This window comes from Vipera ursinii, assembly GCF_947247035.1.
Source record: "Vipera ursinii genome assembly, chromosome: 14".
Taxonomy (NCBI): domain Eukaryota; kingdom Metazoa; phylum Chordata; class Lepidosauria; order Squamata; family Viperidae; genus Vipera; species Vipera ursinii.
Genome location: NC_139527.1, coordinates 6,592,375 through 6,618,714, shown reverse-complemented (window position 1 = coordinate 6,618,714; position 26,340 = coordinate 6,592,375). Strand labels below are relative to the sequence as shown.

Genomic DNA, 26,340 nt, shown 5'->3' with positions numbered 1-26,340 from the left:
ACACTGATGATGTCACCTAGTTGGGTCATGAAACGTTTCAACGTTCAGTTGCCTGGATTCTGCAAGTCATTCCTTTTTTTTTTTTTGGCCCCAATAATTGACCCTGGCAATAGCCAACAGCTATTTTCATTTCAAGTCCCGGCTTTTAATTTTTGCAGCCAATGAGGGAGCAGGGTGGATGGGACTTTTAATTTGTACTTCTATAAGAAGCCGGCTTTGCTAATGCTAGTTGGGATTAGCAAATGGTGAATTCTTCTCTCTGTGCTTGGGAACTGGAAGTGTTGGGATTTTGAGAGTGGCATTTTGAATAGGTTGGTCAAGTGTATATAGCTGTGATTATGTAAATTAGAATATGCAATTATGGAATACAAATGTAGTTTCTAATATACTTGGGGATTGATATAGTTATATTACCTAAATGCTATGTGAATATAGTCACATCATATAGTTGGATATAATATACTGTATAAATATATTTCATTATATCTACCACACATTTGAATATATCATACAGTATACATTATATGAATATTATTATTCATAATATTTATAATATTTGTAATATTATCGTAGTATTATATTACAATGGTTTATGAATTTATAAAAATAATTTTTGTGTATATACCTACATACCGTACACATTTATACATGTATATATATATGTAAATATATGTGCGTATCTTTACATTATCTAAATGCTAGGTGAATATGTTCACGTCATATAATCAGATATACTGCGTAAGATACATATTTCGTTATATCTACTACATTTGACTATATCTTACAGTATACAATATATGAACGATTGTGCCATTTGCATTATATACTCATACTTTGCGTGTATTATAATACTACAATGGTTTATGAATTCATAAGTTGATTTTTGTGTCGGTATACACCTACGCATGTACACACACACACACACACGTATATATTTATACACATGTAAATATATTTTTATTTTATTTTTACTTTAATTCCATTTATATTTTTTTATTTTATTTTAATTCCATTTATATCCCGCCCTTCTCCGAAGACTCAGGGCGGCTTACAAGCTTAGCAGTATTTGTACATGTTTATATAAAAGTTACAGCTACATAGACGTAATTAGACGTACATATAACTGAACCACCAGCTATAGTGGCTGTTTCGCCCAAGCACGTGCCTTTGCCCCAAGAACGCCGCTCTAGCGTCCCCTCTATGGCTCCCGCGGGACGTTCTAGCCGCCGCCTCCTCGCGCACGTCCGCCGCCGCTTCCTTTCCCCGCCCCCGCGCCGCCACGCAGCCCCGCCGGCCAATCAGCGCCGAGGCCCCGCCCCTCCGGATCAGCTGAGGGCTGAGCAGGGCTGTTGACAGCGGCGGCGGCGGCGGCTTCCCGGCCGGCCGGAGCGGGGCGTGAGCGGCGGGGCTCCTTGGGCCGCGCTTCCAAGGCGGAGGGCGCCGCGGGGAGGCTCCGACCGGGCGGCCCCCTTCCCTGTGGGGGCAGGACTACAGGTCCCAGCATGCACAGCCCGCAGGGGCTCGCGGGTCAGGGAGGCCCGGCTGGGGAGGGGCGAGGGAGGAGCAGAGCCCCCCCCGGAAGGGACTGGAAAGGGTCTTGGGGAGGGGGCGGCCAGCCCCTGCCTGGAAAGAGGTGGTCGAGCTGGGGTGCAAAAGGCAGTTCAGGTGGCTGGGAGGGCGTGCAAAGGGAGGAGGGGAGGTGGGTGTGCAAAGGAGATGGGTGTGCAAAGGGAGGAAGGGAGACGGGTGTGCAAAGGGAGGAGGGGAGACAGGTGTGCAAAGGGAGGAGGGGAGACGGGTGTGTAAGGGAGGAGGGGAGGGGTGTGAAAGGGGAGGAGGGGAGATGGGTGTGCAAAGGAGATGGGTGTGCAAAGGGAGGAAGGGAGACGGGTGTGCAAAGGGAGGAGGGGAGACAGGTGTGCAAAGGGAGGAGGGGAGACGGGTGTGTAAGGGAGGAGGGGAGGGGTGTGAAAGGGGAGGAGGGGAGATGGGTGTGCAAAGGAGATGGGTGTGCAAAGGGAGGAGGGGAGACGGGTGTGCAAAGGGAGGAGGGGAGACAGGTGTGCAATGGGAGGAGGGGAGACGGGTGTGCAAAGGGAGGAGGGGAGGGGTGTGAAAGGGGAGGAAGGGAGATGGGTGTGCAAAGGAGATGGGTGTGCAAAGGAGATGGGTGTGCAAAGGGAGGAGGGGAGATGGGTGTGTAAAGGGAGGAGGGGAGACAGGTGTGCAAAGGGAGGAGGGGAGACAGGTGTGAAAGGGGAGGGGCACGACTATGCGAAGGGAGGAGGGGAGACGGGTGTGCAAAGGGAGGAAGGGAGTTGGGTGTGCAAAGGGAGGAGGGGGCGTGCAAAGGGAGGGCGTGCAAAGGGGAGGGGCACGACTATGGAAAGGGAGGAGGGGAGATGGGTGTGTAAAGGGGGGGAGACAGGTGTGCAAAGGGAGGGCGTGCAAAGAGGAGGGGGACGGCTGTGCAAAGAGGAGGGGAGATGTATGTGTGCAAAGAGGAGGAGGATGGCTTTGCAAAGGGAGGAGGGGAGACAGGTGTGTAAGGGAGGAAGGGAGGGGTGTGAAAGGGGAGGAAGGGAGATGGGTGTGCAAAGGGAGGAAGGGAGATGGGTGTGCAAAGGGAGGAGGGGAGGGGTGTGAAAGGGGAGGAAGGGAGATGGGTGTGCAAAGGGAGGAAGGGAGATGGGTGTGCAAAGGGAGGAGGGGAGGGGTGTGAAAGGGGAGGAAGGGAGATGGGTGTGCAAAGGAGATGGGTGTGCAAAGGGAGGAAGGGAGATGGGTGTGCAAAGGGAGGAAGGGAGATGGGTGTGCAAAGGGAGGAGGGGAGGGGTGTGAAAGGGGAGGAAGGGAGATGGGTGTGCAAAGGAGATGGGTGTGCAAAGGGAGGAAGGGAGATGGGTGTGCAAAGGGAGGAAGGGAGATGGGTGTGCAAAGGGAGGAGGGGAGGGGTGTGAAAGGGGAGGAAGGGAGATGGGTGTGCAAAGGAGATGGGTGTGCAAAGGGAGGAGGGGAGACAGGTGTGAAAGGGGAGGGGCACGACTATGCGAAGGGAGGAGGGAAGATGGGTGTGCAAAGGGAGGGGGGATGAACCACTGCAGCTGAGGAATATGGAGATGGCGCCTGCTTGGCTGGATCCTTGCTAAGTCTTTTCCTCAAACATTCGTGTCTGTGTGTGTGCGTGAGCGTGACCAAAGAGGGGGACGAGTGTGCAAAGGGATGGGGAAGAGCCAGTGCAGCTGAGGAATATCGAGAAGGAGCCTCTTTCAACTGCATCCTTGCAAGGCCGTTTCTTTTCCCAGAAAAGGGTGTGTATCTTCTCCCCTCCTTTTGCAGATGTAAGTCCAGATGGAGCGCATGGAGCTCGGAGGGCGGATACAACCCCTCGGAAAGCCTCAACCTTGGGGGAAGCTGATCCGCTTGGGGGTGGAACAAGCCGAGCCCCACGTCTTGTTGCTGAAAAAAGAGTGGACCATTGGGCGGAAGAAAGGTACGGTGCCCCCAAACCCTCGTCTTGCAGCCGCAAAACCTGCAGCCCTTCTCGGAGGAGAGGCGGCTTTGAAATTAAGCGCAAGGTACTGGTGGCACTGGGGAGAAATGGCAGGAGGCTTCGCTGGGTGTTCGGGTGAAATTAGCAAATTTAGCAATGCTCATTTCTTTCTCCCCCTCTCTCTCTCCCCAAGGTTGTGACTTATCTTTCCCTGGCAATAAATTGGTGTCCGGCTATCACTGTAAAATAACCGTGGATGAAAAATCTGGCCAGGCTTTGCTACAGGATACCAGGTCAGCCTTTTACTGTGGTTCTGCGGGTGAAAACAAATGTTTCTTCAGTCTGTTTGAGAGGGCTCGATTCTTCTTTGGAAATAATAATAATAATAATAATAATAATAATAATAATAATAATAATAATAATAATAATAATAATAATAATAATAATAATAATAATAATTTTATTTGTATACCGCCCTTCTCCCGATGGACTCAGGGCGGTGAACAGGGCAAACATATAAAAATACAAGAATACAAACATTAAAAGAGATTAAACAAGTGCCCAGAAACTAAGAACAATGAATTAAAATACATTAAAACAATATTAAAATCTAAACCCATCATCCATCAAGCCAGGCCGGCTTGTTCGAACAAGTAGGTCTTCAGATCGCGTCGGAAGGAACGAAGGTCGGGCGCCATCCGGAGCTCAAATGAGCTGGGTTGGATGATCTTCCTTTGCGTTCACGCTGGCAGTCCTCGGACTTACGACCACGGTCGGTCTCAACGTTCCTGCTATTAAGCGAGTCACTTGTTAAGCGATGCTGTGCCCCATTTTGTGACCTCTCTTGCTACGGTCGTTAAGAGGGAATCCTGCCGTTAAGTTAGCAACAGGGTTATAAAGCGAGTCTGGCTTCCCTCATTGACTTTGCTTGTTGGAAGGTCGCAAAAAAAGGGGACCACATGACACACACACAAACACACACACACACACACACACACACACAGATGCGGCAAGTGTCAAAAATATGAGCCAATTGCCACGCGTGTGAATTTTGATCATGTGACCATGGGGACGCTGCAGTGGTCGCAAGGGTGGGGAAACGGTCCGAAGTCACTTACTTCGGTGCCGTTGTAATTTCGAACCGTCACTAAATGAACTCTTGTAAGTTGAACATGGAGTGGCATTAACTTAGGGCAGGGGTAGGCAACCTTGGCTCTTTGATGACTCGTGGACTTCAACTCCCAGAATTCCTGAGCCAGCCATGTTGGCTGAGGAATTCTGGGAGTTGAAGTCCACAAGTCATGAAGGGGGCCAAAGTTTTCCCTGTGCTGGCTCAGGAATTCTGGGAGTTGAAGTCCACGAGTCATGAAGGGGCCATAGTTTTCCCTGTGCTGGCTCAGGAATTCTGGGAGTTGAAGTCCACAAGTCATGAAGGGGCCATAGTTTCCCTCATGCTGGCTCAGGAATTCTGGGAGTTGAAGTCCACGAGTCATGAAGGGGCCATAGTTTCCCTCATGCTGGCTCAGGAATTCTGGGAGTTGAAGTCCACGAGTCATGAAGGGGCCATAGTTTCCCTCATGCTGGCTCAGGAATTCTGGGAGTTGCCCAAGTCCACAAGTCATGAAGGGGGCCAAAGTTTTCCCTGTGCTGGCTCAGGAATTCTGGGAGTTGAAGTCCACGAGTCATGAAGGGGCCATAGTTTTCCCTGTGCTGGCTCAGGAATTCTGGGAGTTGAAGTCCACAAGTCATGAAGGGGCCATAGTTTCCCTCATGCTGGCTCAGGAATTCTGGGAGTTGAAGTCCACGAGTCATGAAGGGGCCATAGTTTCCCTCATGCTGGCTCAGGAATTCTGGGAGTTGAAGTCCACGAGTCATGAAGGGGGCCAAAGTTTTCCCTGTGCTCGCTCAGGAATTCTGGGAGTTGAAGTCCACGAGTCATCAAAGAGCCAAGGTTGCCTACCGCTGACCTAGGGGTAGAAAAGGAGAGTGATGGCCTTAATCCCACCTGTGTTTCTTACCTCCCTCTGCAGCACAAACGGAACAGTGATTAATAAACAGAAAGTGGTGAAGAAACAGACCTGCCCTTTACAAACCGGCGATGTGATTTATGTTGTTTACAGAAAATATGAGCCAGAAAACAGTAAGAGATTCTTTTTTCCATCCCCCTTAATAGCTCTGTATAATAAGGGGAAGGGGTGGGGGAGTCAGAACCGCCTTTTCAAAGGTGAAATCTCTAACCTTTTGGGCTGCAGCTGCTGTCGTTCTCTGAGACACAGGTAATAATAATAATAAAGTTGGAAGGGACCTTGGAGGTCATCTAGTCCGGCCCCCTGTTCAGGCAGGAAAGCCTATCCCATTTCAGACAAATGGCTGTCCAATCTCTTCTTAAAAAGCCTCCAGTGTTGGAGCATTCATCACTTCTGGAGGCAGGTTGTTCCACTGGTTAATTGTTCTAACTGTCAGGAAGTTTCTCCTTAATTCCAGGTTGCTTCTCTCCTTGATTAGTTTCCATGTGTTGCTTCTTGTCCTGCCTTCGGGCGCTTTGGAGAATAGTTTGACCCCATCTTCTTTGGGGCAGCCCCTGAGATATTGGAACACTGCTATCATGTTGTCCTCTTCATTAAATTAGTAAAGGTAAAGGTTTCCCCGCATATGCGTGCTAGTTGTTTCCAACTCTAGGGGCCGGTGCTCATCTCCATTTCATTAAATTAGACATACCCAATTCCTGCAACCGTTCCTTATATGTTTTATCCTCCAGTCCCTGAATCATCTTTGTTGCTTCGAGTTTAGTCTTTGAATAATGAATGCAGTGGTGCCTGATAGCCATTCACCACTGACCAGGTTCCTCAAAAACAGCTGAAAACTGTAGAGATGACAATTTGTAAACAGGTTTGGTGGCTTAGTAGTTTAAAATTCTTTTGGCCTGTTTCTCAAGGGGTGGAAAACTAACATTGTTCTATTATATTAATCAGCATCGAACAAGGGAGGATGTTACGTTTAATTATCTTTTATTTTTAAGGCAGCTTTTTTCTTTTTAGTGTCTTTGCTGTGGGTTTTTTAAAAAAGAAATTGGCATTTTTTATTTTAATTTTTCTTGAATAAAGATTTTTTAAAAAAAAAAAAAGACCGCTCAGATTAAGCAACCAGATGTAGCTCAATATGGAGTTCTGAGCGTGGGGTTGAGCAACTGATCCGAGATCACTTGAAGGGCTCCTGGCTTTTACTGAAATTCCACTTCCCTTTTTCTAGTGTACAAAAAAGGTAGTGGCAAAGTAGCAGAGCTCCTATTTAGGGGATGCAGCGCTCTGGGCGTTGACTGACTCCTCTTAGCCCCAGTTAATGTGGTCAATGGGAGTTGGAGTCCAAAGTGATAGAATAGAGTAGAAAAGAATAACAGAGTAGAGTAGAGTAGAGTAGAGTAGAGTAGAATAGAATAGAATAGAATAGAATAGAATAGAATAGAATAGAATAGAATAGAATAGAATAGAATAGAATATGGAAAGAGTAGAATAGAATAGAATAGAATAGAATAGAATAGAATAGAATAGAATAGAATAGAATAGAATAGAATAGAATAGAATAGAATAGAATAGAATAGAATTGCAAGTGACCTTGGAGGTCCCCTGCTCAAGAACCTACACCATCTCAGAAAGGTGATTGTCTAGGTCTCTTCTTAAAAATCTCCAGTGACGCAGCCCCCACGATTTCTGGTGGCAAGCTGTTCCACTGGTTGATTGTCCTCACTGTCAGGAAGTTTCTCCTTAATTCCAGGTTGCTTCTCTCTTTGATCAGTTTCCAACCATTGTTTCTCATCCTTCCCTCTGGTGCTTTGGAGAATAACATAACCCACTCTGCCTTGTGGCAGCCCCTCAAATACTGGAACACTGCTATCATGTCTCCCCTATTTCTTCTTTTCTTTAGACTGGCCAAACCCAAGTCCCGCAGCCGTTCTTCGTATGTTTTAGTCTCCAGCCTTTTGATCATCTCAGTTGCACTTCTCTGATTTTTTTCCAAACTCTCAACATCTTTTTTGTGACGTGGTGACCAAAATTGGCTGCAGCATTCCAGGTGTGGCCTTACTAGGGTTTTATAAAGCGGTACTGATAAATCACGTGATCTTGATTCTATGCCTCTGTTTATACAACCCAGGATGGTATTAGCTTTTTTGGCGGCTGCTGCACACGGCTGGCTCATAGTCAAGTGTCTAGGAGAGTATCAATTTATCCAACCTTGCTTTGACTCTGGACCCATGTTGGCTCAACATGAACTCTTGACAGTTGACCAAGTTCTTGGTTACCACTCAACACTAGATGATCAGTGCTGATTGTGGGACCTTCATAGATTTGGGGTGCTGAGATGAAGGTGTTATTGGGCTTACTGGGATGATCAAACTTATTCATCTGGCTCTTTGGTTGGTAAGTGTTTATAACGGACTAACAGAGTTGGAAGGGACCTTTGAGGTCTTCTAGTCCAACTCCCTGTTCAGGCAGGAAACCCTATACCATTTCAGACCAATGGTTGTCCAATCTCTTCTTAAAAACCTCCAGTGTTGGAGCAGCCACAACCTATAAGGAGGGCCACCTTGCTTTGGTCTACTGAGTTCAACCATCTTTCTCTTCTTTCAGACGTTGCATACCTGTATGAATCTTTGCACCCCAAAAAGGATGGAGCTAATGATCCAGGAGGTGAGTAGAGACTAATAGCATGGAAGAGTTGAGTCATGGACCTACTGTGAAACACTTCAGCTCTTCCCAGCTCTCCTGGCCTTATTGAGGTCACACTGTCCCTCTCTCCCTCTCCAGAAGCCAAGGTTGACAGTGGATGCCACACAACCAAAGACACCTCAAGCACCAGAGAGAGCAGTGATGGGACCTCAATAGCATCCCCACCACCAGCTTCTCAGCCAAGCTATCAAGAACCACAGCCATCCACTTCGACGTCAAACCTCTTTGAAATTGTTCCTACCTCTCCCACTGAGTCCGTACCCACTGAGAAGGCGAAGCCCTCAACAGTTGGTAAAGGTGCAATCACTTTGTCCCAAGGCTGAATCATCTTTTGAAGGATGAACACAGTATTGCTGGAGGAGGAAGGGGATGAACAGGCAAAGATTGGCTCAGGAAGTAGAGAAAGGGAACTGTTCCTCCAGAGCAGACGTCTCCAAACTTGAGAACTTTTCAGACGTGTGGACTTCAACTCCCAGGATTCCTCAACCAGCCATGCTGATTGGGGAATTCTGGGAGTTGAAATCCACAAGCCTTAAAAGGTGCCAAATTTTGGAGACGCCTGCTCCAGAGTCTTTTGGTTGTGTCCAAAGATCCCTTTACCACCAGGGCTAAGGAATTCTGGGAGTTGAAGTGCTCAAGTCATAAAAGGGCCAAGTTTGAAGACCCCTGCCTTACCACGGTCATCATTTGCATCTCACCTCTGCAAGATTGCTCTACCTTGAATCTTGTGCTATGTTCTAGAACAGGGGTCTTCACACTTGGCCCTTTTATGACTTGTGACTTCAACTCCCGGAATTCCTCAGCCAGCGTGCACGCTGGCTGAGGAATTCTGGGAGTTGAAGTCCACAAGTTATAAAAGGGCCAAGTTTGAAGACCACGGTCATCATTCTTTCCATCATTACAGGATCCCAACCTTGCACCTTGATTTTTGCACCTGCTTTGCTCAAAGTGGTACCATCGGGACCAGAGCCATTGCTTCAACTCAGGCAGCCTCTTGTAAATACAGAAACATCCAACGCTTCTTTGAAGGACACAGAGAAAACGTCCATGTTCCAGCTTTCAGGGAGGGAAGGAAAAGATTCATCCCAACCTGTCAGGAAGAAAATCAGAAGAGGTTGGTATATGACCAAGTTTTTTTTGTGTGTGTTCTGCAATGAGGGATTTGATACCTTCTTACCAGCAGCTAAGATCACAGCCCTTAGAACCTGGAACATAGAATCATAGGGCTGGAAGGGATCTTGGAGGTCTTCTAGTCCAACCTCCTTCAAACCTGGCCCTTTTATGACTTGTGGACTTCAACTCCCAGAATTCTGGCTGGCTGAGGAATTCTGGAAGTTGAAGTCCACAAGTCATAAAAGGGCAAGTTTGAAGAGCCTTGCTCTTTGATTGTTGAGCAACAATGTGGTGGGTTCCATGCTGTATTTCCTCTGCATGCCTTCCCCGATGTGACATAAGAACCTCTCTTGCAGATGGTGAAGCCAGCTCTGCCCTTCAGGCGGCCACCCCAGATGGACAAGCAATGAGAGACCCCGGTGATGCCAAATCGGCAACCATGAAGCCCGACAAAATGGGAGAAAGCCTGAGCTGCATCATCTGCCAGGAACTTCTTCATGACTGTGTCAGGTATAGGTGGATGGACAGAGAAGAGAGTAGTGCATATGAGCTGGTGGTCCTCTGGAGAAGGTGTGTCAGGTGGAAAACATAAAGAAGGTGGTTACATGGAGGGAAAGGGCTGAACTAGCTCATTTTCTCCCCAGTAGGACTTCAAAGAGAAGTAGACTTTGTCAGGAGAACAGTTGAGAACCTTGGTTATACCTCACCTTTGTAGCCATTGAATGTGATTGAGAGTAAACAAAGTTGCCCTCCTGCCTCTATTTTGCCTTAAAGCCCAAGAGCCAAATGTTGAGTCAACTCAAGAAGCATTGAGTTGATTCAACTCAAGAAGCGTTGACCTGATTCAATTCAAGAAGCATTGAGTTGATTCAGCTCAAGAAGCATTGACCTGATTCAACTCAAGAAGCGTCGAGTTGATTCAACTCAAGAAGCGTTGACCTGATTCAACTCAAGAAGTGGAACATGTTTCTTAGGAGGGACCTGTCAGGTTTCCTCAATCACCTAAGTGACCATAGAACTCAGGAAGCCAAATGCTGGGTGCTGAGGACTAAAGCAGAGCAACCTGTGACTTCTGAATGTTGCTTAACCACAGGTCACAGAGTCTGTAAGAAGAAGGCTGAGTGAAGAAGACTGCTAGAAAGAGTAGCCCAGGCATATTTGGAATGCCACAAATTCCCAAACTTCTGATCAAAGCTTAAAATTGGCACACATGTTTTGTTTTGACTCTTTCTTCTCCTTAAGGGCTGCCAACCTACCAGCAGTTGCCCACCTCTTTCTTCATTTGGGCTAGAGGTCCAGAACATCTAGCTCCCTTAGGTTCTAGCTTTCTCACCTCACTTTCTGTAGAGACTTTTTTTTTCCCAAGCTCCACTTTTCCACCCATCTATTCCAATTCTCCTTTGGTGTGTGGCTACTTCGTCGCTCTTCTCCCTTGTTGCATCAGTTCTGTGCATGAGCCATGGAACCTTCTGAAGCAGGTCTTCTGGCTCAGCCAATCAGTGGACAATTTCAGCAGAGAATGCAGTGGTCATTCCTGGTGGACCACCAAGCTATACATCAGCATAATAATAATAATAATAATAATAATAATAATAATAATAATAATAATAATAATAATAAGAAGAAGAAGAAGAAGAAGAAGAAGAAGAAGAAGAAGAAGAAGAAGAAGAAGAAGAAGAAGAAGAAGAAGAAGAAGTAGTTGGAAGGGACCTTGGAGGTCATCTAGTCCAACCCCCTGCTCAGGCAGGAAACCCTATACCATTTCAGACAAATGGCTGTCCAGCGAGAGCCAGGGTGGTGTAGCGGTTAAAGTGTTGGACCAAGGTGCCTCCAGTTCAGATGGGTAGGAACAAGATGAAGGAGGCTCCAGTCCTCCTCAATCATGCCCATATTTCGGTTGTGAAAATTAAACATACAGTCCACTGTACATGGCCATGACATGATTAACACATGATTCACCAGTGAGTACCAACTTCCCAGATTTTTTTTTAAAAATAACTTGATTTAATGACAACAACAACAATAATAATAAAGTTGGAAGGGGCCTTGGAGATCATCTAGTCCGACTCCCTGCTCAGGCAGGAAACCCTATACCATTTCAGACAAATGGCTGTCCAGTCTCTTTCTTAAAAACTTCCAGTGTTGGAGCATTCACCGCTTCTGGAGGCAGGTGGTTCCACTGGTTAATTGTTCTAACTGTCAGTTAGTTCCAGGTTGCTTCTCTCCTTGATGAGTTTCCATCCGTTGCTTCTTGTCTTGCTTTTGGGCGCTTTGGAGAATAGCTTGACTCCCTCTTCTTTCTGATAGCCCCTCAAATATTGGAATCCTGCTATCATGTCCCACCTCGTCCTTCTCTTCATCAAACTAGACATACCCAATTCCAGCAACCGTTCTGATTATCGTTATTGCTCTTCTCTGCACTCTTTCCAGAGTCTCAACACCTTTTTTACATCGTGGTGACCAAAACTGGATGCTGTATTCCAAGCGTGGCCTTGCCAAGGCCTTGTAAAGTGGAGATTAACACTTCACGTGATCTCGATTCTATTTCTCTGTTAAATGCAGCCTAGTACTGTGTTGTTTGTTTTTTGAATTTTAAAATACAGATGATTTATTTTGAAGGTGTACGGGGATGATCTTGGGCAAGGGTAGGCAACCTTGGCTCTTGGATGACGCGTGGACTTCAACTCCCAGAATTCCAGCATGGGGAAAAAAAACTCAGGAATTCTGGGAGTTGAAGTCCACGAGTCATCCAAGAGCCAAGGTTGCCTAACCCCTGACCTTGGGAGACGGAAGGAAGACTTGCACCCGAAGCCGTGCATTTTCTTCCTATCTCTCAAGGTTTAGACTGTTGGCCAATCACGTCCCACTTCGATTCCTTCTCTCATCTTGTTTTTTTCTCCCCCTCCCCCATCTTCCTGTCTTCAGTTTGCAGCCCTGTATGCATACTTTCTGTGCCGCTTGCTACTCGGGATGGATGGAGCGTTCGTCTCTCTGTCCGACGTGTCGGTGTCCAGTGGAACGGATCTGTAAAAATCATATTTTGAACAACTTGGTCGAAGCGTATCTCATCCAGCACCCAGGCACGTGAGGAGCGTGGACTCTCCGCCAGCATTCTTGTCATTACAACAGTAGAGTTCTTTTTTTTTCACTGTTACAATTTAACATGGCATGGATGGAGGGTGATGTATGCATGGATGGACCACGAATCCAGTGTTTTGCACCCTGGAGAGAGGGTTTTTTTTTTTAAAAAAAAGGAAAATTGGGTATGTACAATTAGGCTCTTGATAAAGGTAAAGGTAAAGGTTCCCCCGCACACGCGTGCTAGTCGTTTCCGACTCTAGGGCCGCTGCTCATCTCCGTTTCAAAGCCGAAGAGCCAGCGCTTGTCCGAGGACGTCTCCATGGTCACGTGGCCGGCATGACTAGACGCCAAAGGCGCACGGAACGCTGTTACCTTCCCACTGTAGCGGTCCCTATTTTTCTACTTGCATTTTTACGTGCTTTCGAACTGCTAGGTTGGCAGAAGCTGGGATGAGTAACAGGCGCTCACTCTGTTATGCGGCACTCGGGATTCGACCCGCCAAACTGCCGACCTTCTGATCGACAGGCTCAGCATCCTAACCCACTGAGCCACCGCATCCCTTAGGCTCTTGATAGCTGCCTGAATTAAAAGTAATTTTCCCCCCGAGTTTTCTTTAACAAGATTTGTTAAGGTGAAAGCAGGAACCATTGGCAAGAATGCCAGCAAATGAAGTACAGAATTTCTGTTGCTAAGAAGAGGCAACGTCGTTGTGCCCAAATGCGGGACCCATGGTTGTTAAGCAAATTGCAGTGATTGTTAAGCCAATCTGGCTCCTTCCCCTGTTGGCTTTGTTGGGAAAGGCACAAACTGTGTTCTCCTGAGCCTAAGGACATCGCAAGCATCTTAAACGCATGTGGCTTACCGAGCACCCACATTTTGATCTTGTGACCGTGAGGTCGTAAATCTGTGCGACCCTGAGGTCATAAGTGTGTGCGACAGTCATAAGTGTGAGGACCAGTCAGGAATCAGTTTGTTCACTCTACCTTTTCAAACCTATTGAAGTCCTGAGCTCCTTTGGGACTTAATCCCGAGGAAGTGCCGTTGAGAAGCTAAGCAACAGTTATCTGTGGAGATGTTCAGCCGTCCAGATCGTGGCTGTCCCAAAAGCACTTTTTCCATAGATGACTGGACTTTGTTTTTCCCTGAAGACGTTTTCGCTTCTCCTCCAAGAAGCACCTTCGATTCTTCTTCGCTTTCAGTCAGAACTGAAGAAGCTTCTTGGGCGAGAAGCGAAAGTTCTTCAAGTCCAGTTGCCCTTTTGAAAAAGCACCTTTGGGACTGAGGGACTCTTCCGTGTCGCCGTTCTCTTTGCCGTAACATTTTACATTTACATTTTAATATAAAGTTGGAAGGGACCTTAGAGGTCATCTAGTCCAACCCCCTGCTCAGGCAGGAAACCCTATACCATTTCAGGCAAATGGCTGTCCAGTCTCTTCTTAAAAACCTCCAGTGTTGGAGCATTCACAGCTTCTGGAGGCAAGTCGTTCCACCGGTTAATTGTTCTCACTGTCAGGAAGTTTCTCCTTAGTTCCAGGTTGCTTCTCTCCTTGGTTAGTTTCCATCCATTGCTTCTTGTCCTGCCTTCTGGAGCTTTGGAGAATAGCTTGACTCCCTCTTCTTTGGGGCAGCCCCTGAGATATTGGAACACTGCTATCATGTCACCCCTCATCCTTCTCTTCGTTAAACTACACATACCCAATTCCAGCAACCATTCCCTATATGTTTTAGCCTCCAGCCCCCTAATCATCTTGGTTGCTCTTCTCTGTACCCTTTCTAGAGTCTCAACATCTTTTTTACATCGTGGTGTAGAAATCCTTTTCTTATCTTGATAGATAAGTGCCGTAATGAAGAAGATATTCGAAGTATGGATGCCCGGAACAAAATCACTCAAGACATGCTTCAGCCAAAAGTGCGCAGATCCTTTTCGGACGAAGAAGGAAGTTCTGAAGATCTGCTGGATCTGTCGGATGTGGACAGCGAATCCTCTGATATTAGGTAAAAAGCTGTAAATTAAGGCTCGGCGGGTTCTCTTACAACCAGGCTGATGCTGTCAAATCCGTAAACAATATTCATAAAACCAGCACAGGTAATCCTTGACTTCTGATGGTTCATTTAGTGAGCGTTCAAAGTTACGACGGAGCTGAAAGGAAGGGACTTGTTTTTTCCACACTTAACCACCGTTGCCGCATCGCCACGGTCACGTGATCGGATTTCAGACGCTCGGCCGCCCACTCGTATTGATGGCCGTTGCAGTGTCCCCCAGGATCACATCGTCAACACTGGTGATCCTTTTTCTGATCCCCTTTTGCGACCTTCCGACAAGCAACCTCAACAAGGAAAGCCAGGTTCACTTCGCCGCCGTGGTTGCTGACTTAAGAACTGCAGCGGTTCCCTTAGCAACTGTGGCAAGACAGGTCGTAAAGTGGGGCAAAACCCACTTAGCGACTGTCTCGCTTTAGCTGCAGAAATCTGAGGCTCCGTTCTAGTCGTATGTCGAGGACTTACCTGTATTTACTGAAAGTTGACTGAGAAAATGATGGCGGGTCAGTTTTGATGAGTCGGTGTCCGATTGGAATCAAAGTTCTGCAGTTCGCAGTCTCGGGGAGTGGCTTGGGATCTCGGAAGAGAGATTTTTTTAAAAAATAGGAAAATTAGAGTCCCAATTCAAGAATTACTGGATTGTCCAGCTCTGTTTGCATGGTCTTAATCACTTCCTTAAAAAGTTTACAGACGGAGAGGTAATCCTCAGTGGAGGCCAGGATTCCCATTGCTAAGCAAGGCGGAGGTTAATTTAGGGCTCTTCAAACCTGGCCCTTTGATGACTTGTGGACTTCAACTCCCAGAATTCCTCAGTCAGGCACACTGGCTAAGGAATTCGGGGAGTTGAAGTCCACAAGTCACAAAAGGCACGCCGGCTGAGGCATTCTGGGAGTTGAAGTCCACAAGTCACGCCGGCTGAGGCATTCTGGGAGTTGAAGTCCACAAGTCACAAAAGGCACGCCGGCTGAGGCATTCTGGGAGTTGAAGTCCCCAAGTCGTCGGCCAAGTTTGAAGAGCCCTGGGTTAAGGGAACAGCACTCGATTTTACCGTCTTCTTAGCCACAATTGCTATGCAAATCCGGCTTCCCCAATTGACTTTGCTTGTACTAAAGCCGGCTGGGCGGGTTTGTGAATGGCGATCACGTGATCCCCAGATTCTGCAAGCGTCATAAATACATCCGGGATGCCAACTGCCCACATTCTGACCCGGTGACATTGCAACTTCAAATCTGGGTCGTACATAACCCTGAGGAGATCCTTCGTGCCTTTGAACGGTCTCCTAACGACCGGTTGTAAGTCAAGGACGACCTTGTAAAGTTGCCAGACCGGGAGGACCTACCATGACAATTGCAAGTTGAGGTTAATAGAATCACACAGATGGAAGGGACCTTGGAGGTCTTCTAGTCCAACCCCCTGCTCAAGTGGGAGACCCTAACCCATTTCAGACCAAGGCTTGTCCAATCTCTTCTTAAAAACCTCCAGCGATGGAGCATCCACAACTTCTGGAGGCAAGGAGTTCCACTGGTTAATTGTCAAGTTGTCTGTTTTAGTGCCCCTGCTGAACCAGTTAGGCTTGAAAGTGTCTGTTTGGCTGGATCAGAACTTAGTTTGTGGCAATGACCTTGTCAGTTTCACGAACATGACTCTCCTTCTTTGCAGTCAGCCATATGTTTTATGCCGGCAATGTCCCGGTTATCGTCGGCAAACCATCCCACCTCTAACCTCTGCAGACCAGGAAGGAAAAACAGAACTTGGGCAGGTCCCTGGAGATTCCCCATCAACATCTTCCAACTTCCCAACAGGTCAGAGCATCTTCTGGGGCGGGAAAGGTCAGGTGGAAAGGCCTTGTACCTATCATAAGCACATCAAGATCTTGCCTTCAGCTGAAACTCCTGGTTTTTCTACTTGTGTGCCTCAGTCAGATGTGGGTGGGCGGGCCCTGTCCTGTTTATTCTGCCTTTATGTGATATTTCTGATATTGCGGTATGCTGGTGCGCACTGGTGCGCTCCAGTGCTGCGCACAATCCTTACTGGAAACGGTCACTTGAAGTAGAGAATGGAGATGAGCTTTTTGCAACAGTAAGGCAAGTAGTTTAGCATCTGTCAGTGGCTGGATCTGAAGTTAAGTCAGTCAATCTGAATAGAGCTGGGAGGGACCTTGGAGGTCGTCTAGTCCAACCCCCAGCTCAATCAGGAGACCCTACACCATTTCGGACAAGTTGACTGTCCAGTGTCTTCTTAAAAAGAGCCAGTGATGGAGCCACCACAACGTGTGAAGGCAAAGCTGTTCCACTGGTTAATTGTCCTCACTGTTGGGAAGTTTCTCCTTAGTTCCAGGTTGCTTCTCCTCCTCGAACAGTCTTTCTCAACCTGAGCAGCTTGAAGATATGAGGACTTCAACTCCCAGAATTCCTCAGTCCTCATCTGGGCTTTGAAGACCAGTCACTTTCAAACTGCCCAGGTTGAGAAGCACTGTTCTGGAGGCCAATGCGTTTTGGGAAAGGGTTGGAGGTCCCTAGTTTCCAGGTCTTTCCCTCTCCTTCATGTGGGCCAATAATTCAGGGAAGAAATGCATCCAGTGGCATCAAGAACCTCTTTGGGGTCTTCTGGGGAGACAACTTGCAGTATCCAAACGGAGTCTGTCACCAGGATGAAATTTTTATCCTTCCAAACTTGCGCGCCCATCATCAGGGAACTTATCTCTAGCGCTGGGGTCTTCAGACTCGGCTCTTTTTATGACTTGTGGGCTTCAACTCCCAGAATTCCTCAGCCAGCCTTGCCTGGCTGAGGAATTCTTGGAGTTGAAGTCCACAAGTCATAAAAAGTGCCAAGTTTGAAGACCCCCTGCTCTAGCAGAACACGTGCAGTTGGAATACGTGGCAAGTTGAATTCTGGTTGAGGATGGATGACTTGGAGGTAGTTTTGGGACCTTCTCCCCTAACAATACTCCAGACCTTGTCCTGGATGAAAAGGAAGTACAGATAGAAACTTGACTTGATCTTTCAGGGGAGACTTTTTAAAATGCACTGAGGAATACATTAAACGAGCTGATGTCAAGAGTGAAAATTTGGTAGCTACGTACCTCTTTGTTTTTATCTTGCCATTAGAGTAAAGGGTGGGGGGAGGGGAAATGATGTTTTTGTCTGGGTTAGTTGGAGAAAGGAAACTTTTCCAGTTTGCTGAGACACTGGAAACTTTTCAAGGGCATTCTGGCAGGTGTGAAGAAGATAGCAGACGGTTCTCACAAAAGAAAGAGAATTGGTTCACATGAGCTACGTGGACATCTGAGAGGCTGGGCTGGGAATGTCATTGGTATATGACATAGTTGGAGGCCTTGGGAATTTAGAGTTAGTTTTCCTTCGCCTATATCATGCTGTGTATCCAATAAACCAGTAGGTTTTTCAGCAACGGAAGTAATCCTGGACTTTATTTGAATATTCGAGCTGAAGGTGGACAGCTGATGTGTACAGTGCTTAGGATCTTTTGGGGTCTAAAGCAGAGGTCCCCCAACCTTGTGAGACTTGTGGACTTGAATTCACAGAATTCTGGGAGCTGGCTGAGGAATTCTGGGAGTTGATGTCCACCAATCTTAAAGTTGCCAAGGTTGGAGACCCCCTGGTCTAAAGTGTAAATCAATAGCCAAATATGATCTGTAGGCCGCTTGCCTCGCTTCTTCGGTTGTCCTACTTGGACCCTCTGGCCTTCTGCTCTTAGATGAGTCCTTGAGTTCCAGCCTTTAGCGCTCCTGAGGGCGGGTGGGCGCATATCAGCCACTTTGGCCTCTTGTGAAGCTTCTGAGAAATTTTCCTGCAAGGTGACCTGTTTTGCACAACCTCTTCTTGGTCGTTTCTCCTCATGCAGCAGTCCAGGAATATGTCTGCCCAGCTCAAGGAAGCCACATCTTCTGCACTTGCTGTTTCCAGCCCATGCCGGACCGTAGGGCGGAACGGGAACAGAACCAGAACATCGCCCCACAGCAGTGTAAGCCAGAACGTCACTGGGGAAACGCGTGGGCCTTCCAGCCTGACCAAAAACGGAGTTGAAGGAGAAGCAGATGTCTTGAACACCGTCACGGCTGGTCAACCCAACTTCATAGAAGCCTTTTCGTCTGCTTCTACTCCATCTGTGGTCAGATCTTGAGTTAGAGCCAGGTCTAGTGGTTAAGGCACCAAGCTAGAAAGCTAGGGATGCTGAGTTCTAGTCCCGCCTTAGCCATAAAAGCCAGCTGGGTGACTTTGGGCCACCCACCAGGAGAAAGTGAGTTCCAGTCCTGCCCTAGGCATGAAAACTGGCTGGGTGACTTTGGGCCAATCACCAGGAGACTGGGAGTTCTAGTCCTGCCTTAGGCATGAAATTTGGATGACGGAAGGGTTTTTTTTTCCAATCCACTGTTTTCTTTGGCAGAAAACTGAGCCAGTGATCGATCTATATATTTTTTCCTTTCCATATTCACAGGTACCATTTGTCTGCAGTCTTTCTGTCATCTGTACTGGGGTTGTGTCCGTGTGTCCTGCTTTGGCTGTTTAGCCCCATTCTGCGGTATGATCCTGTTTTGCAATCATCCTGTCTTTCCCCCTTGCAAACAACCATCCTCTGCTGATGCTTCTTCGTATTCTGTCTCTTCTCGGGGTCGAGCCTGTCTCCTCCAAGAGGCAGTTGGCTTCCAGGAGTAAGGCTTTTCCGTAAATAAAACTTGGTTAAATGACGTAAATAGAATCCCTGTGCCTTAATGTAGGGTAATATAACAGCGGCATCTGCTTTGGGAAACCGCAGCTCAGTCCCAAGAGGCCCTGCCTAATTTGGGGAATACTTTGCAGCCTCTTCGGAGCAGTAATAACGTCCTTTATTTTCGCTTCTTTTTTTTAAACAGAACTCAATCTCGGTGACAAGTGTTTAGACGGTGTTCTTAATGGCAATAACTACGAATCAGATATTCTAAAGGTACGGTCAGTTTCCCAAAAGTTCTCTCTTTTTTTTTTTTTTTTTTTTTTGAGATCAGCCTATTTTGTAAGAACGTCTGGACTCCGCTCTGTGTTTCAGGAACTGTCGCTTTCGTTCTCACACTTTCCCAAGGAGCTTCAAATCCCTGCTTGAGGCTCTTCTGAATGTTTTTAATTCTACGCGTCTTCTCTTCTAGGATTACTTGCAATCTAGGGGGTTGACATGGAAAGACATGCTGAACGAAAGCCTCCAAGCTCTTCAAAATGGAGCGTTTATTTTACCAGGTAAATGTTGATCCCCTCCAATCACATATTCCTGAGACTTTTTTTTTTCCCCCTGGATTCTGCTTCTGTTTACTCCAAGTGTTAAACACCGCTTTGTAATGCCTTGGTAAGACCACACTTGGAATATGGCGTCCAGTTTTGGTTGCTACGATATAAAAAAAAAAGACGTCGAGACTCTAGAAAGAGGGCCGAGAAGAGCAATAAAGACAATTAGGGGACTGGAGGCTCAAAACCTATGAAGACTGGTTGCAGGAACTGGGTATTATATTATTATTATTATTATTATTATTATTATTATTATTATTATTATTATTATTATTATTATTATTATTATTATTATTATTATGAATTTTATTTGTATACCGCCCTTCTCCTGAAGGACTCAGGGTGGTGAACAGGGCAATACATGTTAAAAAGACAGAATACAAAAATTAAAAAAGATTAAACAAGTGCCCAGAACTCTTAAATAGATTAAAACGCATTTAAAAGTAATAAAAACCCAACCCCCTCCCATCAGGCCAGGCCAGCTTGTTCAAAAAGATACGTCTTTAGATCGCGCCGGTCTAGACTAATGAAAAAGGACTAGGGGAGACATGATAGCAGTGTTCCAATATTTGAGGGGCTGCCACAAAGAAGAGGGGGTCTAACTATGCTCCAAAGCACCAGTAGGTAGGACAAGAAGCAACGGATGGAAACTACTCAAGGAGAGAAGCAACCTAGAACTAAGGAGAAACTTCCTGATAGTAAGAACAATTAATCAGTGGAACAACCTGCCTCCAGAAGTTGTGGGTGCTCCCATCACTAGAGGCTTGTAAGAAGAGACCGGACAGCCATTTGTCTAAATTGGTATTAGGTCTCCTGCTTGAGCAGGGGTTGGACTAGAAGACCTCCAAGGCTCCTTCTAACTCTTATTCTGTATTCAGATATTTGCAAGCTCACGAGGACACACATCCTGAGCCCTGTTCTCACCAGAGGGAGATCAGCCACCTCCCCAATTCCTTCTGAGGGGGTTCATCCTTCAAAGGGATATTCTCTTCGTAACCCACCACCCCAATTTTCTCTTTCAGATTACCGAATCGCGGGAGAAACGGTGCTCTGTTATTTTTGCGGCCTGCGGACTTTCCGAGAACTCGCTTACCAGTACAGGCAAAATATTCCTTCTGTGGAATTGCCAGGTACGAGAGGCGAACAATCCAGGCCCTGGCAGAGCGATGCAGCCTTGACTTCCTGCTTCCCCCGCCGAGAAAGAAAAAAATATTGAAACAAGTTGTAGAAAGGAGTCAGAGGGCAGAGCAATATTTCTCCAAACTCAGCACCTCCTACCAAATTTCCCCAGCTTTTAAATTATTATTTTTTTAAAATAAAAAAAATAAAAAAATTCAATTTCATAATACAGGTAGTCCTCGACGTACAAAGTTAACGGCTGCGCAAAAGCGGTTTGCAAACAACCCTCAACCCTTTACGACCCTCTCGGCACATTTCCCCGCGGTCACAAAGTCAAGATTGGAATTTTGATCGTGCGACCGTGGGGATGTTACGACGGTCATAAATGCGAGGACCGCTTGCCAGTCCCTTTTTTCGATGCCGTTTTTTGATTTTATTTGTATAGCAAAGTTCCTGACCGCCCATCTCCATATAGAGGAGATGGGCTCTGGGCAGCGATTTAATTTTTTAACTTTTCAAAGTTTTAATTTTTAATTTAATTTAATTTTAATTTGAACTGCTAAACCAGGGGTAGGCAACCTTGGCCCTTTTATGACTCGTGGACTTCAACTCCCAGAATTCCTGAGCCAGCACAGCTGGCTCAGGAATTCTGGGAGTTGAAGTCCACAAGTCGTAAGAGAGTTGCCTACCCCTGTGCTAAACCAATGGTTGTAATACAACTTTCCATTTTTGCACATGCAGAATTCTCACTGCGGTCAACATATCCCATAACAAGGTTCCAGATTTGTTTTTTTCCCCAAGTTCCTTGTCCATTAGTCCTAAAAGAAAAGTCTCTGCTTTCAGTTTGATATTCCTTTTGAGAATCTTCTGTGTTAAAATCCGGGCCTCAGAGATTATTTTGCCTTATCACAGCTCCACCAAAGATCAAATCCCCCCTGAGCTTTCGATCCGTCTCAGGCCGTGCATGAACTCTGAGTGGCTTTTGTCTTGCAGCCGCTGTCACATCCCGTCCCGATTGTTACTGGGGTCGCAACTGTCGGACTCAGGTGAAAGCTCACCATGCCATGTGAGTGATCCTCTTTTCAAGCTCCGAGTTTGCAGACCGGTTTGTAGATGGCGGAGGCAAAAGAGATGTATTTTCTCTCCTGGGGTGAATGAAATTCTGTTGCCAATCTGTTTATCCAGCTCAAATCAATAGATTTTATCTATCAAATTTATTAATTAGAATGGCCTGGAGTGAAGCTTTGTCTGTCTATGTCATTCATTCATCTATCTATGTCATTTATATCTGTCTGTCTATCCTATCTATCTATCTATCTATCTATCTATCTATCTATCTATCTATCTATCTATCTATCTATCTCTATCTATCTATCTATCTATCTATCTATCTATTTATCGTATCTGTCATATCTATCTATCTATTTCTATGTCTATATCTATATCTGTCTATATCTATGTCTATCTGTCTATCCTGTCTATCCTATCTGTCTACCTCTGTCTGTCTGTCTGTCTGTCTATCCTATCTTTCTATTTGTCTATCTGTCTATCATCTCTCTCTCTCTCTGCCTATCCGTCCATCTGACCATCTATCTATCTATCTATCCGTCTATCTATCTATCTATCTATCTATCTATCTATCTATCTATCTATATCCTATCTATCTATATCCTATCTATCTGTCTATATCTATCTGTCTATCGTGTCTGTCTGTCTCTATGTCTATCCTCTCTATCTATCTATCTATCTATCTATCTATCTATCTATCTATCTATCTCTGTCTATCCGTCTGTCTGTCTATTTAATCTATCTCAATCTAATCTATATATCTGTGTCTATCATCTATCTATTTAATCTATATCATCTATCTATTTAATCTATCTCAATCTAATGTATCCATCTCTATCTCTATATATCTATATCATCTATCTGTCTATCTCTATATCATCCATCTAGCAAATCTATCAATCAAATTGATTGGCAGTTCTTGGCAGACTGCCCTGGCTGTTTCATTGGGCAGGCTTTATTTATTAAGCTCTGTATTGCTGGTAGCGGTATGCAAAGTATTTTCAGCTGTTCCCGTCTTAGCAGAAGTATTCTGAGCTCAGAATGGGTCTAGAATCGAAGAGACGAATTAAGAGGTGCCAAATGTTTGGAGGCCCCGCGGGTATTAATTAGGAGGCCGAGCTGCTTTCCTTGGTTGAAAATCGCTTTCATGTGACGTTCAAAAAATAGTAACTTTCCCTTCTGGGGTTTTTAATTTCAGGAAGTTTAATCACATCTGTGAACAAACACGGTTCAAAAACTGAGAAGGACCCCCCCCTGCCCCCCCGTGGCGTTTAACTGGTCTCCGTGCTTGTAACCTGCAACGAAGGAGGGGAAAATTAAAGCCAGAAGCGCCAACTCTACAGTTTTTGCTTGGTTGTTCCTGCAAAAAAAAAAGGGGGATTGGCAACTTTTTACATCAGATACTCTGATGTGATACCGTGGGTTTGTTTTTTTTTCTTTTCTTAACGATTATTATTTTGTCTTTTTTTTTCTGCCATCCTGTGTTCTCCTCGGCTTTTTTTTTTAAACTGGTTGTGTTTTGAAAGCAAGAAGCTTGCATCTGCCCCTGTTTTTTCTTCCTGAGTTTGAGCTACTGTAGGAATTTAAGGACTTGCCGAAGGAGGCTGAAAGGTAGCAATGGAACAATTCTCCGTGAATGCGTTGATTGTGGAAGGAAGTGAGGCCTTGCGGAGAAGGTGAGAAGGCACCGCAGAGCAAAGGACGGCGGGAGAGAAACACCACCTTGGTTCCTAGTTGGGCTGTGCCATGCGTCTTGTCAATTTCTTGGAGCAACACAACATCTTGCCTGAATTTATGGCCTCAACGTCTTGGCTCCTGGGTCAAAGATCACAGCCGGGTTGACCAAGGTCTATCCAATACCAAGCACTGGCCACTTACCGTTTCTCAGCCTTGGGCACAATAACCCGAGGACTACAATTCCCAGACTTCCCCAGCCAGCCATGTTGGCTGAGGGACTCTGGGAGTTGAAGTTCCACCCTTCTAAAAAACGGCCGAGGTTGAGAAACGCCACCTTAAGAGTGTCTTGTTCTTTCTCGTCACACTCCACGCGTATTTCTTAAGTGCTGCTCGCCAACTGGTGCCGTTGACCTTGCTTCTTTTTGATAGGAAAGATCCAGTTGTTTCATCCTCTTTTTCTTTTTCCCCCTTTTTATTCAATCTTTTTTCCTTCCTTTCCCTTCCCTTCTTGTTTTCTTTTTCCCCTGCTAAATTCTAGGATTCGGACTGGTGCTATCTCGAACTGAATTTCACCTCTGCCGCCATCTTTCTTCTGGCTCCACAAGAAAGTCACACACACCCACCCACACACACACACCCTGTTCTTAGCAGTTGGGAGTTATGCTTGAAAACAACTATGCATTTCCCCCCCCCCCCTCTTACTAGTCAAATTCCGCTAGAATTTTGGTTTTTTTAAAAAAAATATCCCCTCACGATAAAGAAGGCCTCATGGTGGAAGGGAAGTTGGCATAATCCAACGGATGTTGAAGACTTTTCAATACTGTTGCTCAGCCTAGGTCATTGATATTGCCAGCTTTTATCCAGATCTCTCAAGGGATCTCTCAATCCTGAACTGGGTTTGTTTTTGTTTGTTTTTTGTCCCTAAAATTGAGCAGCACCATTAGTTTTGGAGAACGGTAGACGGGAGAATGTGTCCCTGCATATGTCCATAATGCTTTTTTTTTTTTTATCACGTCGGAGTGACCTCTCTCCCTCACTTAATTTTTTAAAGCTATTCTCTTGACCATCAACAAGAACGAATTAACAGACAATGGATACCTTACATAACCAGAATGGCTTTTGAAAATTTAGGGCTGGCACACAGTTCTGCGGCCTCCGTCGTTGGGCAGATTTTAAGACGAGAGCCCTTAGGAAGACTGGAGAAAGATGGCTGAGCCTTTTTTTTTCTTCCCCTTTTCTGTTAACTCCCCACGTTGCTTAAATTCAGCCATAACGGTATCCAAAATGGATCTTTTCCAACCTGGCGCCCTTCAGACGTGCTGGAGTTCCAGGTACCAGAATCCCGAGATGGTTTAACCACGGCAGGGACGGCTAATCGATTTGTAAGTTTGCGATCTCAAAACTTACCGAAGGCATCGGATTGGGGCAGGCTACACTGAACCCCTTTTTTCGTACAGTCTTCCCATTGCTTAAAACATTTGCATCTATATATCTACTGGTTCCATAGCCAGGATCTCGTCTTCCTTTCCAGCAGCGTTTCTCAACCTCGGCAACTTTTAAGATCTTAAAAGTTGCCCAGGTTAAGAAACACAACTTTATAGTAATAGTGGCCTGATTCCAAACCATTAAAATTACGGGCTCCTTGTCTATGCCCTCAAAATTAAAGGGATTTAACCGAATACTGTGCTGGGCACAATGCGTAAAAACGAACCCAACCTAACATTATATTTTTATGTACTGAAATAGTAATCTTTCAGAGATGGGTCTTCAAGAGCTAACTGGGGAGGGGTCCAAAGAGAAAGCCACAGGCCCCACCAGGATTTAATGCCTTTTATCGTTTATGTTAAAGATGGTTGGCAAAAATGGTTTGTCTTCTCTTTGCAGACTTCAGCCTTTCGCTCCCCACTTGGAAAAATATAGAGCTTCCGACGTTATCCTACACCGCAGGGGTCTCCAACCTTGACAACTTTTAAGACTTGTGGGTTTCGATTTCCCCATGCTGGGGAATTCTGGGAGTTGAAGTCCACAAGTCTTAAAATTGCCAGGTTTGGAGACCCCCTGCTTACTGGGTCTAATCATGAGCCTGTTTCAGTAAAAATAAAACAACCCATGTAACCGTGGCTCCTTGTATTCACAAGCCATGAAGAGGACTATTAGATAACCTCTCTGTCTCTTGAGACTTCCAGGCTGGCTACAGGAGAATTACACAAAAAAAATGAGACCTTGCAGTCATCAAAGTTCACGTGGAGCTGTTGCCGCAACGGCTGCGTTTTCCTGTCTCAGGGAATGGAGAAACGAAGGGGGCTGAAAAACCGTCCAGAGCCATGTCAGTTTCTCCCAGGTTAGTTTGTGGGATAGGCCAGGTGGTGTGGTCAGGTGGCTTTTCCCCTTGCAAACAGAAAAAGAAGAGAGAAGAGAATTTGTTTTCTCTCCGTTGGCATCCCCCTCCATTGCCAGGGCTCTCCGTAGCCCGCCCAAATGTAAATAGAAGAATTTAAAAAAGCGGTTTGTTTTCCCCCAGCTAAATTTACCCCTTCTTTCCTTCCAATCATACAAGTGTCTTCCAGGGGGACTTAAAAAGAGTTTTCACTCCACACTTAGGGTGGACGGTTGGGTCTTTCAAAAATTTGTTTCCGCTTTTTATTTCCTTTGTACGCGAGACGGTGGCTTGGGAACGGGGGAAGAATTCCGATAACCTGTTGGCCTTGGGGTTCATGATTTACCTTTGGAAAATATTAAAATGCACAATGTCGGA

The 26,340-nt window shown here is 45.9% G+C and overlaps 1 protein-coding gene across 3 annotated transcripts; it reads left to right on the top strand.

Annotated features, from left to right (window-relative positions):
* The first annotated feature begins 1,318 nt into the window (after window positions 1-1,318).
* CHFR (checkpoint with forkhead and ring finger domains) lies at window positions 1,319-26,340 on the top strand. Of its 3 annotated transcripts, none has more exons than XM_083373205.1 (18): window positions 1,319-1,494; window positions 3,340-3,493; window positions 3,687-3,786; window positions 5,524-5,633; window positions 8,119-8,178; window positions 8,296-8,508; window positions 9,122-9,331; window positions 9,687-9,840; window positions 12,256-12,410; window positions 14,244-14,406; window positions 16,111-16,253; window positions 18,313-18,432; window positions 18,907-18,990; window positions 19,322-19,392; window positions 19,589-19,676; window positions 20,744-20,851; window positions 21,834-21,906; window positions 23,107-26,340. In XM_083373205.1, exons 2-18 carry the CDS (start codon window positions 3,352-3,354, stop codon window positions 23,147-23,149), a joined length of 2,037 nt encoding a protein of 678 aa, XP_083229331.1. In that variant the 5' UTR covers window positions 1,319-1,494; window positions 3,340-3,351; the 3' UTR covers window positions 23,150-26,340. The 3 variants fall into 3 exon arrangements, with proteins under 3 accessions (XP_083229331.1, XP_083229329.1, XP_083229330.1); XM_083373203.1 differs by having other exon boundaries at window positions 8,296-8,514; XM_083373204.1 differs by lacking the exon at window positions 1,319-1,494 and having other exon boundaries at window positions 3,095-3,493; window positions 8,296-8,514.